General features: G+C 33.7%; 3 protein-coding genes and 1 long non-coding RNA gene across 4 annotated transcripts; 1 reads left to right on the top strand and 3 right to left on the bottom strand.

Annotated features, from left to right (window-relative positions):
- Nucleotides 1-10: 10 nt before the first annotated feature.
- On the bottom strand, nt 11-3,275 carry LOC101206745 (trithorax group protein osa). Its single transcript, XM_004136776.3, has 3 exons — nt 2,987-3,275; nt 1,809-2,090; nt 11-1,365 (listed from the first exon to the last, which is right to left on the bottom strand). The coding sequence occupies exons 1-3, from the start codon at nt 3,137-3,139 to the stop codon at nt 253-255; spliced, it is 1,548 nt and encodes a 515-aa protein (XP_004136824.1). The 5' UTR covers nt 3,140-3,275; the 3' UTR covers nt 11-252.
- An 894-nt stretch (nt 3,276-4,169) lies between these two features.
- LOC101206501 (trithorax group protein osa) lies at nt 4,170-8,004 on the bottom strand. Its single transcript, XM_004136775.3, has 3 exons — nt 7,652-8,004; nt 6,135-6,416; nt 4,170-5,739 (listed from the first exon to the last, which is right to left on the bottom strand). The coding sequence occupies exons 1-3, from the start codon at nt 7,799-7,801 to the stop codon at nt 4,534-4,536; spliced, it is 1,638 nt and encodes a 545-aa protein (XP_004136823.1). The 5' UTR covers nt 7,802-8,004; the 3' UTR covers nt 4,170-4,533.
- Nucleotides 8,005-9,155: 1,151 nt separating this feature from the next.
- On the bottom strand, nt 9,156-10,449 carry LOC101216145 (CASP-like protein 1C1). The gene is made up of 3 exons (XM_004136975.3): nt 10,001-10,449; nt 9,801-9,903; nt 9,156-9,644 (listed from the first exon to the last, which is right to left on the bottom strand). The coding sequence occupies exons 1-3, from the start codon at nt 10,156-10,158 to the stop codon at nt 9,411-9,413; spliced, it is 495 nt and encodes a 164-aa protein (XP_004137023.1). The 5' UTR covers nt 10,159-10,449; the 3' UTR covers nt 9,156-9,410.
- A 3,112-nt stretch (nt 10,450-13,561) lies between these two features.
- LOC105436082 lies at nt 13,562-14,214 on the top strand. The gene is made up of 2 exons (XR_969995.2): nt 13,562-13,774; nt 13,855-14,214. It is a non-coding gene; the product is annotated as an uncharacterized LOC105436082 (long non-coding RNA).
- The last annotated feature ends 440 nt before the right edge of the window (nt 14,215-14,654 follow it).

Raw genomic sequence — 14,654 nt, 5'->3', positions numbered from 1 at the left:
CAATTAATCATTCAAAAGGTGCAGATAAACATAAATGGGAATATAGAAAGATTGGAATTTGGAAGTAGAAGATGATATTCACACGAAGTTTAAATCATACAGCCGACGTTTTAAAATCTCACAAACCATAACAAAATATATACGGAGGACAATTAAATCATAAACCAGTATTTTATTCAATGCATTAAAAAGACGCAATGTATGAGGCTGGTCATGGCCAATCGGCCGCAGACGGGATGATTAAATTACTCTTCACCAAGCTCTCTGTGGACCTGGACCTGAAGGAGAACTCAACCTGTCAAGAACAGCGTTGAAGTCAACAGGTTGGCCACTGTCTTCCATTCTCTGGATTATACTTGCAACATGGTCACCCCTGAAACCCATGCCAACTAATTTTTCGATTAGATGTGAATGACTTGGATTCCTAGCTGAAACATGGGGGCCTGCTGGTGCTTGAGGAGGAACCTGATGAGGTGCATTGGCCAGAGGATATCCACTTTGATTGAAGTGCGTTTGTTGAGGCGGATGGTGTGGCGGTCTTCCGCTTTCCCTATCATACATCATATATGCTCCTCCAGATTGTTGTCCAGGAGGCATATATCCCTCACCTGTTGGTGGACCATAAGCATTTTTCACTTGAGGAGGTTGTTGTGGAGCAGAACCACCACTTCCGGCAGCATACCCATAAGGCCCTGCATCCACACGGCTTGAACCAGGTTGAGGAATAGATGGAAAAGACATTTGCATGGGCATGCTGCTTGGCAGTGTCTCAGGCATAGAAGTTGGTTGATTTGGTGGTGGATAAGTAGAAGGGTACACTGAAGGGGGAGGCGGTCTGATTTGTTGCATAGAAGGCTGTTGAGGAGGTTGTGGCTGCTGAGATGGTGGTTGCGCCCATTGTTGTTGATATTGGTTGAATGGCTGTGGTGGAGTTTGACTTAGCTGTGGATTGGACATCTGTGAAACATCTTGAGGTTGTGATGCCCGGTGTTGGGAATCAGATGGGATATATTGGCTCTGAGCATGCTGGATATGGGGTGGTTGACCGGGCAATTGGGATTGAGAGATGTAGTAAGATTGTTGTTGTTGAGGCATGTTCTGAGGCAAAGCTGCTGAAGGTGGTGTTATAGGATTTTGCTGTGGGACGATCTGATGTGGCAAAGCCAAAGCTAATTGCTGGTTGTGAATCTCAGATGAATTTTCCTTCTTTTTAGGATCCGAGGCAACTGAAGAAGCCCTCTCCTCATTAGACTGTGAATGGTTTGTTGAAGATGGCTCTTTCTGCGAGACCTGAAGTTTAGCCAAGTCTTTCTGAGTCTCAGCGAGTTCTTGCTTGTCTCTTATAATCTGTACAGACCTGTGGACCTACAAAAATGTGTCAAGTACAGATTCAATTAAAACATTACAAATCCACCTGATCAGTATCAGATTTTAAGGAATAAAAGTGATGAAAACAAATGGAGCTTGGAAAGGACAGCCAGTTCACATCAAGTGATTTAAGAGTCAACAAGTGATAGGTTCATGTAGTAGGAACAAGGTAGGGTATCTTGGTCAAATCCTCAATTAATTAGGATTAGGATTAGTTTCCATGATTGATTAGAATTAGGATTAGATTCCTTGGTTTATTAAGTTCAGGATTAATTTCTTTGATTAATTAGGATTAGGATTTGACCAAGATACCTTAATTCACCCTAATCCTACTGGATCATAGGTTTGAGTTCCAGACTCTTTTTGATAAGAAGATACTACTTTCAAACTCTTTTTAAAAGATACTAAAAAATCATCAAAGTTCTAAAGTTGTAGCTCACCTCTTGAACATGCTTCTCAAGAGATTTAAGCTTTGAATCTGCTTCTTCATGGTCACGAGCTAATTCAGACCGCATTTCTCCAACGGATTTATCAAGGTTGTAGCAATAGAGTTCAAGTTGTGATAGGCGTGAACTTATTCCCTCAAGAAAGCGCAAAAGGTTATCAGAATGCTTTTTCATGCTGTTCTCAACCGTGGAAATCACATTTTGACTAATGGTATCATCTGCTTGACCATAGCCAGAAGCAGGGAATACTGTAGACATTCTACCCTTGTGAAAATCCTGCTCAAACAAAAATGCACAATACTAATTATTAAATAATCCAGTTCCAATTTTAGTCATCAATCGAGAAGACATAAAACTCACAGGTGGTTTAATATAAATCAAAGGCAATTAAAAAGTAGAAATTTTGTATGGATAAATTTATTCAAAACTTGTGAGACTAGAAACAACATTTGCTGCCACTGCAAGCTGCGAGCAGCTTAATAATCCTATGGGTTTCTTAATCACTCGTTCCATCTTACAGCATTCTTACAAGACGTGCTACTGAACAGCAAATACTAATAATAAGGAGCTGCGTTAACTCTTCCACTCTATCAGTTCACGAACCCATTCATTTACAATAACAAATGGAAAACCAAGACCTATATACAGATAAGATACAAAACCCAAAACCACCTAAAAGTCAATGTACTTCACTTCTACAATAATTATTCAAAAACTAATCAAATCCCTTGCACATCATGTAGAAGAAGGAGCTTCATATCAACATTTCAACTCACCAGGTAAGATTATTACCAGGACTAATGACTGAACTTTACAAGGTTAAAGCTCAATTGAATTGAAAAACTAACTTCATAGTAAAGACTGGAAAGCACAAATATTGTCTGCTCAATGACAAACCAAACACACATATTGTCTAGAACTCAGCTAACACTAAGAATTGGCACGAATCATCATCAGTTCATCACCCCTGCCCCAAGTAGTCAAATACTCGCTTCTTAAGCTAAAAATAATCAGCACCCAATAAAATTTAGATCAAAACTCAACAACTAATAAAAAAAAAAAAAAATCACAAACCCTAATCGCACATAAAATCGAAAATTAGGTTCGAGCATCCATAACCCACAATAGGAAACTAGGGAAAGAGACTAAGAACAAGTAATTGAACCACAAACCTTGCCAGGATTGTTAACGGAAACGGGATCGCTGAGGCTACCGTTTGAAGGGTCCTGTTTACCGTAGTCTTCAAAAGAGCAAAGGATATCATCAGAACCAAAATCAAAGGATTTAGGGGAGGAATTGGGGCGACCTGCTGAACCAGACGCCATAGATCGCAGTGAGTAACGGAGAGAATGGGGATGAAGATGACGATTGAGATTTTTTGGGGAAAAAAATAGATGATTGAGCTTTTCGATTATCGAGATTGAAGACTAAAACGTGTATTCGGATGCCTTCAATTCCAAGACTGTTTTTATATAGACTTGTGTAAGGTTTTTAATTAACAAATTATATCATATAATGTGTTTAATATTATTCCATTAGGAAAAGGAAATTAATTAAAAATTTGTTATCGGATTTTCTCCATAAGAAAAAAATTGTTATCAGAAATTTATATATATATACATCTAATTAATTTGCTATAAATGAACTATAAAAATTAAAGCAATTATAGAATATGAAGATGACAAGAAAAAGGAAACATCCAAGTAAAGAAGTTTCAAGTTAAAAGATAATTTTAAAAATTAAAAATGGAAAAAAATTATTTTTCCGAGATAAAAAGAAGTGCTAATTATTTGATAGCACACTGTCCTAAATAAAATATTGTTTTTAGTTTATTTTTTATACTTATCTTGCTCTTCAAGTCTTTATTAATATTCAACCATCAACAAGTTTAAGTTGCCAAAAGATGGTATTTCGGTGGTGCATGTAATTAAACTATAAGGATGTGGTTTTAAGTTGCTAAAAGATGGTAAGTTTCTACCAGGATATAATTTGTAATTAAACAACAAAGATGTGGTCTAAATTGCTAAAAGATAGTAAAAATTTCTACAAAGAATATAATTAAGGATGGTAGAACGTAATCATCAAAATAAATTTTGTATTACAAACTAAACTCAAATAAATTTTAGATTACATACCAAACTTATCCTATTACGACTCACCGTACATCTAAATAATAATGATTATTAAGTCCAACTTAAGATACACGTCTTTCTAGATTTACACGTCTTTCTAGATTTTTTTTTCATTGCTCATGCTAATAATAAATTAAAATATTAGAATTTATCATATGATGAATTAAAATTAAATAATTTAATAAGATGAACATGGATAGATACAATCCCAAGATGCACGAAGTACAAATATATACATTTTACTTTAATTTTGTGGAGAAAGGGAAGGAACAAGCAAGAGAGCCAGAAACGGATGTTCATGGATGCAAAAAGTAGAAAGAACATTAAGAGATAATCATCTGGTAAGATCAGAGAATGAGGGCAGAAGATATTCATACAACGTTTAAACTTTAAACATGAAATACAATCAACTTCTTTTGTATCTCGTAAACCATATAACATTATATACGAGAAGGGAAAACACAGTGGAATCCTAAAAACCAGTCTTTTATTCAATGCATTAAAAAGACGCAATGGCTAGGCTGGTCATGGCCGATATGAAGCTTCAACGTGCAAACAGACAGGCGACTTTGCTACTAAAATTACAGTCACCATACCCGCTGAGGACCTCCGGAATTACTCAACCCATCTAGAACAGCGTTGAAGTCGACAGGTTGGCCGCTCTCCTCCATCCTATGAATTATACTAGCAACGTGGTCACTCCTAAACCCCATGCCGACCAGTTTCTCAACTATTTCACCATAAGGGTGGTTTTGGTTTGGGTTTTGGTTGCGCATATAATGTGGATGGTTCGGATTCCTAGCAACAACGTGGGGGCCCGATGGATGCTGAGAAATCTGAAGAGATCCATTGGCTGGAGAGTATCCACTTTGGTTGAAGTGTGATTGTTGGGGCTGGGGAGGATGGTGTGGTGGTTGTTGTTGAGGTTGGGGAGGATGGTGTTGTGGTCTTCCACTTTCCCTATCGTACATCATATATGAAGCTCCCAAGGAAAGTGCAGATTGCGGTCCAGAAGGTAAATAACCTTCTCCAGCCTGTGATACGTAAGCATTTTTTACTTGAGGAGGTTGCTGGGACACAGTAACACCACTTCCCACATATCCATATGGAACGGTGTCTATACGGCTTGAACCCGGCTGAGGAATGGGTGAAAATGACAATTGCATAGGCATGCTGTTTGAAAGAGTCTCTGGCATAGAAGTCGGTTGATTCATCGAATAGGAAGGGTAGACTGAAGTAGGCGGTGGCCTGATCTGAGGTTGTTGCATAGAAGGCTGTTGTTGTGGTGGTTGTACCTGTTGGGGTGGCTGCTGCTGCTGCAGCGGCGTCCATTGTTGTTGATACTGATTGAATTGTTGTGGTGGTGGAGTTTGACTTAGTTGTGAATTAGTCATCTGTGATGGCAACCGAGAAACATCTTGAAGTTGTTGATATTGGGTCTGGGCATGCTGGATATGGGTTGGAGGTTGACTTGGTAATTGGTTTGAAGCCATGTAATAAGACTGCTGTTGAGGCACGTTCTGTGGCAAAGCTGCTGGAGGGGGTGGTGTGATAGGATTTTGGTGTGGGACAATCTGGTGTGGCAGGGCGAGAGCTAATTGCTGATTATTGAGATTCTCGGACAGATTTTCGTTCTTCTTAGAATCAGAGGCAACTGGTGAAGCTCTCTCATCATTTGAATGTGAATGGTTGGATGAAGACGACTCTTTCTGCAAAAGATGAAGTTTGGCCAAGTCTTTCTGAGTCTCAGCAAGCTCTTGCTTGTCTCTTATAATCTGCACAGACCTGTGGACCTACAAAAGAACATAAAGGATAATCTTAATCCCTGAGGACACAATTTGAAAAGACTGTCTTTTGTACAATGAAGTAAAATGTTATGGCAACTGAAATAAGAGCAATGGATGACCACTTGAAATCACATCTCAACTAATGTTTCTCTCTTAGATGGCAGGACCAGTATCAAGTTAAACGAAATGAAAATGGCAACAACAAAAGAGGCTTAAGAGGGAGTCACTGTTCGCATCAAGTAGGTGATTTCCAGATTCAACAGACAAGTGTTAAGTTTGAGTTGCAGACTAATTTAACATTTCTACATGGATGCAATGCCTCGTGTCTACAAATGATCATATAATATCAATAAATAAATTAAAAAAAGGTTACTGTTCAAGTTCTAGAAAATGTAGCCTACCTCTTGTAGATGCTTCTCCAGAGATTTAAGCTTCAAATCTTCCTCTTCACGGTCACGTAGTACGTCAGATCGCATTTCTCCAACAGATTTATCAAGGTTGTAACAATTCAGTTCAAGTTGTGATAGGCGTGAACTTATTCCCTCTAGAAAACGCAAAATATTATCAGAATACTTCTTCATGCTGTTCTCGACAGTAGAAATCACATCTTGTTTGATGGAATCTTCTGATTGACCATAGGCAGCAGCAGGATATACAGTAGACATTCTACTTTTATGAAAATCCTGCTCAAACAAATACTCAAAACTCAATTATTCATGCAACATTACACACTGAACACACTATTTATGAATAAGACACAAAACTCAGTTAATAAAATTGATGAAACGGACAAATAAAAAACATAATACAATTAGACAACACAGCATTTGACTCTACGCAAGCTGAAAAAAATAATAATTGCAGCCAATAATCTTCCGAGTGTTCTTCCTCTGTAATTTCAAAATTAAAAAGCGAGACTCGATATCAGACCAAAAAATATATAACAATATTCTATGTTAGCTCATGAATCCATAACACACACTAAGAATTTACAAACATTACTTGTAACACCGCAGTACAGTTAAACTACACTACCAAAAACCATAACTAAAAGATAATGTCCTCTTCTCTTTAAGGACATCTATTTCAAAATATAGATTCAACTCTCACATGGAATGGAAAACCAAGAATCTTCATAACAAAATTTTTAAGCTCTCAGTGAAAAATTCAAAATCTTAGGGAAGAAAAGCTCATTAAGACCAAACTTTCAATAGCTCAAGCAAGATTGAACAACTTTTTCTTTTCCATTCTGCAGACTGGAAAGTACCAAGAATATTAACTTACAGTAACAAATTCCAAGTTATTTCAAAACGAATTGACTCAACCGTAATACACAAAGTTAAACCAATAATTAAAAGCATTACAACCCCATTTGATAGCCATTTTGTATCTAAAAAAACTTTCCTTGTTTTCTCACAATTTCTTAACCATAGTTTTTATCTTTCATAATTAAATATTGAATTCTTAACCAAATGTCAACAACAAAAACAAGATTTTAAAAAACTAACTTCGTCTAGTATTCAAAACTTATCTTGGATTTTGAAAACACTCCAACTAAAAAGCATACAACCACACAAAGAAACTAATAGATAGAAGCAATACTCATTAGGTTACTTTTCATAAAACAAAAATCAAAATGAATATATCAAACGGGACCTACATCACCACAATCCCAAAAGGACACAGCACGGATCTTTATCCCTATCCCCAAACATTGATTTCATAACACAACCCAATATCAATAACCATCCCCTCGAAAAGACCAACCAAAAAAGGCATAAATTCAACAATCCAAAACCCTAATCGAGCACCCCCAACAAATTCCAAATCTCAAAATTTCTCTCAAACACCGAACAAAAAATCAAAACCCCCAACCAACCGCATCAACATAAGAACCAACAACCAAAACCAACCTTACCTTAGTAGAATTGGCAACGGACAGATCGCTGTGGCTACCGTTAGAAGATTCTTGGTTACCATAATCCTCATAAGAACAAAGAACATCGTCAGTACCAAAATCAAACCCTTTAGAACCCGAATTAGGCCGACCCGTTGAACCAGACGCCATGGATCGCAATAGAAAATCAGAAAAATAAGGTCCGATTCGAAAGAGAAGAGAAAAGAAAGAAAAGAAGAGTAAGATGAATTCTTATTTTTTGATTTTGAAGTTATCGAGAAAGAAAATTTCTCCTTGCGGCTTTTTCCGGGAAATGAACTTCCATGGATTTGTTTCTATGTAAATCTTATAGAAATGGATTTCGATTTATTATTATTATTATTTTATTTACAAAATTAAATTTTTTTAAAAAAAAAGGAAATTTGAAGAAACGTTAAAGACATGAGGAGATGACTTTGTAATAATAATATATATTGGAGTGATTTGAAGTGTACGGCCAGATATCAAATTTTGCAATATGGCCTCGCCGACCATCTTCCTATTTTGCACATCACTCCTTTTATTTCGGTTTTATTTCGAATTGTTGCCTTTTGTCTAAATTATTTGTTGTTGATTAATCAATAATTAATCTCAATTATTTTGTGTTTGTGATTTTGTAATTATTTATACTTTGTAAAAGTCTTGTCATTTTAATATTTTATTAAACGTGTAGTTTGGATTTTTTCATTAACAACACTTATTTTGACCTTTCTTATTATTATATATTTTATGTTTAATGGATGTGTTTAAATTTAAGTGATTAATTGATTTTGCTTTTAGAATTTAATTAATAATCCAAATGTTGAGTTAGAATAAAGTCAAAAAAAAAAAATTGTAAGACAACAAATACTTTTAAGAATTAACAAGTAATAGGCAATTATATATATTCAAGGACATTTAAATTTTTAATTCGTGTACAATAAATCTATGAAAAATTCAAATATTTTGAAAATTGAAATTAACCAAAAATTCCTCTTTCCAATAGTATGACATTAGGCAAACAATTAATATTGACTTTCCAAAACTTACCTAGTTTTCAACCTACACTAACTTTATTAATTTGTTAACTACAGTTTAACTTAATTAGTATTTAAGTGTATTAATAATCACAAAATTTGTGGTCGATTTTCTCTCATCAATCATATTAAAAAAGTTTTTTTTTTTTTTTGTTTCTTGTGATCAATATTTTCCGATAGCTATTTTAGTATATATTACTAATTTTACATTGTTCTTTAATAAGTGATTTTAAAAATTTATCGCTCAAAACCGAAAATGATAGAATGAATTAGTGTTTACAATGGTAAAAGTTAAGTATTTAATTGGTTTTAAATGATTAAATACTTATTTAAGGATGGTTTATAATATGACAATTTAATGTGTTTGATTTACACATAAACACACCCTATCTCATGTGGCAAATTTTGTTTTCTTATTTCTTCTGTGAATATTTAAATTACTTAGTTTGATTTATGTGGTAAAAATGGAATGCAAGAAGACTACTGTATAGCTTTAAGTTATAGAACTTTAACAACCTTAAACGTCAAGTAATGTAACATCTACTAAATGAAACAATACAAAACTCATAACAACAACTCAACTAACAAAATTCGATCGATCGAAGTGTTGAAATAATTTTTATTTAGCCCTTGGAAAAACTTGCAAAGGGCCAAAGTTCCAAGTTTATGAGAAGCCATTTTTTCACAAAAGATCGCCTAAAAGTCTAAGCTTATGTTGCGTCGTTTTAAGGCTTTTTCAAAAGAAGAGGATCCAAAAGAGAGTGAAGAGAATAAAGAAGAAGCAACAAGTAAACAAGCAGTCCAAGGAGACCCATGACCAAAGCTCCAGTGACTTGACTACAATAGTTAGCCACTTGGTCGCATATTGGGAGCCATCCTGCATATGAGTTCCCATCTTTTCCTATTTGCGCCACCGCCAACGCCGCTGCTATACTTGAAGTCAGCAACATCGTCATTATCTACCCAACAAAATAAGATACATTTTCTATTATCAACTTTGAAATCAGAAGTTAAAATTATCGTTGCAAGACGAAATACTAAATTATAAATATGATCTAAAAAAAAGAAAAGGCTTAAGTTAGAAGAAGAGGAGGTTCCTCTGTTTTGAGAATTACCACATCGAAACACAGCACCAAACGCCACAGCAAGCTCTCCGCAGGAAGAAAGAGCACGAGAAACCCATAAACACTCGCGACTGAATTTGCAATCACAAAATACCTCGAAAAAAAAAAAAAAAAAACCTCCAATCAGACCAAAATTAAACAAACAAAAACTCATAATCCAAAAAAACAGCATAGAGGTAGAATAATCTCACTTGAAGGATGGTGTATGAGTATATTTAGCCTCAAAAGACAGAGTAAAAAATCTAGCTTCTTCATGACTTGTAGCCATAACAATGGCAGCAGAAACAGTGGAACCCAAAGCAAGAAGCCTCAAAAGAAGTAAACAAATTCTCTTGGTTTTGCCCATCATTGGGCAGACTCTGTTTTGCAAACTCTCCCAGCAAGTAAATCCGCTGTGTTTCGCCTTTGGGAAGTGATTTTAAAAATGGGGATGAATTTGAGTCGTTGAGGATTCTCAACTGTCATCACCACCGTCCCATTTGGGGAAGAAGAATGGAAATGAGAAAGGGTTGGTGAACAATGGCGTTTATGTTTTGGAAAATTTGACGAACTGCAAAGGATTCGGGGGTTTCGTTTTGCTAGACTCGAGGAAAGATAGATGGTTCTGTTCGGCTGTTTTTCACCTACTAACAACTAAATTATTATTTTCCCATTCCTTAATTTTAAAAATTCTTTAAATTCTCTCTACTTTATATTTGGTTACATCTAGGTGTCACTTTTTACATTTTTCTATAAATATTAATCTAAAAAAATTACTCTAAACTCTAACCTCAAAACATACATCTAATCTTTTTTTTTTTTTCTTGAATTGTTATTTTGAAAATTGTTTATACTTTTATATAGTTTATATGTTGACATGCTACATTCGTTACTAAAGTAAAAATAAATAAAGGCATCTAGATGCATACTAAACTATATATATATTTTTTATACATTTCAGTCAATTATCTAATTTTAATTTATTATGTGGTAAAGTATTTATTATTATTATTATTATTTATTTTGAGTGATTAGGGTGAGACACACATAAATGAAGTGTGTTTTGAAAACAATATGGTGTGAGTTCACTAATATATAAAAGGGAATAGGTAGTAGTTCAATTTTTAAAACGAAAAAATGTACAAGCTCACAATGAAAAATACAAAAAAAAAATGTTCCAATTAATCGTGCCACACGTGGATGTAATTCATCTTCTAAACGATCATGATACGTATGATACATGATCATGTAGATGGTATCAATATTAGTCACTAAACGATTATAATACGTAATCGTGTAGAAAATGATACATGATCGCGTATTAAGATCTAAATGATATTGGTTCACGATCATGTACCAAAATCATTTATATTCAGTACAAGATCGTGTGTCAAGATCTAAACTATCGTTTACTAAGAGATAAACGATTGTGTAACAAGATCTTGACACACTGTCTTGAACCAAGATTATTTAGATCTTCATACACTATCAAACTAGATAGATAAAAAAAAAATTAATAATATGGAGAGGAGATAAAAAATCACAAAGAAGAAAAAGAAAAAGAAGTGAAAAATCGTCCACAATATTCAAGAACAAACTTGAGATTAATTTATGAAAATATAATGGGTTGTTTTATTTTGTTACACAATACATAAATATTTGGATATTTTATTATATTTATGAAAATTAATCGTAATTTTCTATATTGTTATGGTTGGAAAAAGTGTGTTAACGTAGCAAACAACAATTAGATAATCACATCCACTTAAAATAAAATGATATGAGGCCTATTGTTCAAACAAATTACTTATACAAGAAGAAGCAATAGAGAGATTAAATAACTCAATAGCCAAACTTAACTTTTAATTCAAACTTAAAAGTGATCAATCTCATGAAGGTGCTTTTTGATTGGGTTTTCCATATTTGTTCAACTTTACATTATATTGTTTTTCTCATTAGAGTAAATGCCTTGAAAGAAACAAGATTGAATGGTCAAAGGGTCACCATATAGTATATACGATTCTTCCTTCAAATGTGGAGGCTTCATTCAAAGTTGGGTTTCATTAGATATGCATTCAACTTATAGGACTCCTCAACTCTACTCCTATTATTTACTTTCATCCTTTCTTTTTATTTTATTTTTACTACGTCTCCTATATACATTCCCCACTCTTCTAAACTATACCCTAAAACTAAATTGAGTGAAGTTTAATGACATTCTAATAACTTAAGTAAAACGAGTACATATCTGTTAACGCTAAATGATTATCACATTAACAAATCTAAAAATTATCTAATATAATATATTTTACAATTCAAACTTACACGTTTTTATTGTCTCATTTGTCTCTAAGCTTTGGAATTCATTTTATTCCAAGTTTCTGAATTTTAAAAATTGGTATGTTTTGGTTCTTTAACCTTTACTTATATGATTTTGATACTCACACCACTCTTTTCTTTTACCTTTTAAGTCCACTTGACCAAATGCTCATATGATCAACCTATACCATCAAATTAATAAAAGTGAGGATACACTTTTGGTTGATGGTGTGATTTGGTCAAAAGAATATCGGTGTCTTCACACTCAAAATTTGTAAAGCCAAAGGTTGAATTATATTATATACTTTATGATTGCATATTCCCTCAATTATGTATGTATTTCATATTTTTCACGCTACCTTTCTCATTCAAAAAATCAAACCACAAACTTAATTTATTTATTTTACTAATACACACCGAACACATTTGTAATTCGAATCTTCAACCTTTATTATACTAATGAAAATAAAATCTTACTTACTGTTTTTTTATTATTACGTTGGTTAAATAGAAGCTTTAACTTTAAAAATTTATATTATACTTGTATGCTTTAAAAATTATTTAGTTGTTATATCATAAAGTCCTTGATCTATTTACTTAAAAACCTCACACAGATATTACCATCTCAACTGAAAATATAACATGAGCAAAAAAATCAATTTAATATATAGTAAAATTATAAAATTTTAATTACACCAAAATAAACTAAAATATTTATAAAATAAAAAAAAATTTCATATGGTAGACTTCTATTCTAGAAAATGATAAAAGAAAACCCTTTTACAATTTCTTCCAAAATTATTTACATGAAATTAAAAGTTTTATTAGATATATATTTTATAAAAAAAAAAACATGGTTAACGTTTTGGAAGAGTTATTGATTAATTTTGAAAATGTTAGACTAAAAAGAAAAAATCTAGTTTCTAGAAGAGATAATGAGAATATCATTGGTAGAATTAGTTGGGAATTAATTAATTATTACGATGGTTGCATTTTAGAATTTGTGGTGTTCACAAAACAGTGAATTAATTCTTTCAAATTGCAAGCTGTCAACTTGAATTTCCAACTCAGCCATTCTTTGCCACGTGTTGTCCCTTCAATATTCATATCCCATCACCCTAAATTACCTAACTGCCCATCAATAATCTGCCTTTCTTTTTTTCTTAAAAAAAGACCTTTCACTCAACATTCACATATTTATGTTTATTAGAGGTTGATTGAGTGTTTTCCCTAATATTACGCTACTAAACTATACACATAAGGGTAATAGTTATTTAAAGATAAATATTTAAACATTTTAAGAAAAGAAGAGGATTAAAATACCTATCTTGAAAATTTACAAAAATAAAAAAGGAAAAGGGTATAAGCGTAAATTGGAGGGTGATAGACAGGTATAGTTGCCGCGTAAAACTTTGAAATGACGTCAACACTAACCCGTAGCATTTTCAGATTGCTATATAAATCGGCCGTTTTTGCCCTTTCCTCCCAATTCTCCTTTTCCAACCAAAACAAAACACACACAAGGGAGGAAATTAAAAAGGGCCACCCACCACATTTCCATGAAGAAAACAGGCCTCTTCGCTGCCTCCGTCGCCGCTGCCTCCGCCACCGCCCTCTCTGCTCCCCCGGCCTCCCCCGGCCTCCTCAAAACCAACTTCTCCCGTCAGGTAATATTCTAAAAAATTCACTCAAACTCTCGTTAATTCTCAAAACAAAACTGAAGATCAATGATTCTTGGGTATTTCAGGAAAAAGTCACTAGAGATGAGGAAAGTACTACACCGGCGAGAAGATCGCCGCCGTCTACGGCAGCAGATCAATTTGCTCCGAGATTCGATGGGTTGAGATTCATTGAAACTCTTGTCACTGCGCATAGATGATAAGCTTTGGCAATCAAAATGGCCTTCCATCATTTTTCTTTTCTGTCTTATTGTAAAAAAAAAAAAAAAAAAAACAATTGCTTTGAGGAAAGAAACCCCAATTCTGTATTGCAAGTGGTGGGTTTGTTTTTGTTTTTTTTTTTAGAGGTTGATCTTGTAATTCAATCATATAAATGTAATGTAAGAATATAACGTGACATGTATTTTTACTATGTCAGTCATTCTGCAGTGCTCTGTTTTGGTAACGACAAATTGACAATACAACTTTGGCCTTTTCAACTTGATCGTTTTAAAGTGGATATTATTTCCATCTTTCATTCTCATCCCATCAAAAGGAAAAACACTACAAAAAGAAAAAAAGTTCAAATGTTAGTCCTGTCCCTTTATTAATTTTGTCATCCAAATTCCAATGAATGTTTAGGAATCAACCCTATTTTAAAAGTGGTGATACAATTAAATTTTTTAAGTTTTTGGATCAATATATATAGATTATTTATCATCGTTTTTATATTGATTTTTATTTGTCAGCGAGGAGTGGACTTAGATATTACTACAATAACACTTATATTGAACAGAGAGAATGACAATATGAACCTTCACAAAATCTACACTAAAAGATATTTTATCATGGAAGATAATATAAGTTCTATCTCATTCGACGTTTTCGT

This window comes from Cucumis sativus, chromosome 7 (assembly GCF_000004075.3).
Source record: "Cucumis sativus cultivar 9930 chromosome 7, Cucumber_9930_V3, whole genome shotgun sequence".
Taxonomy (NCBI): domain Eukaryota; kingdom Viridiplantae; phylum Streptophyta; class Magnoliopsida; order Cucurbitales; family Cucurbitaceae; genus Cucumis; species Cucumis sativus.
This window is presented reverse-complemented; position numbering and strand designations above follow the sequence as displayed.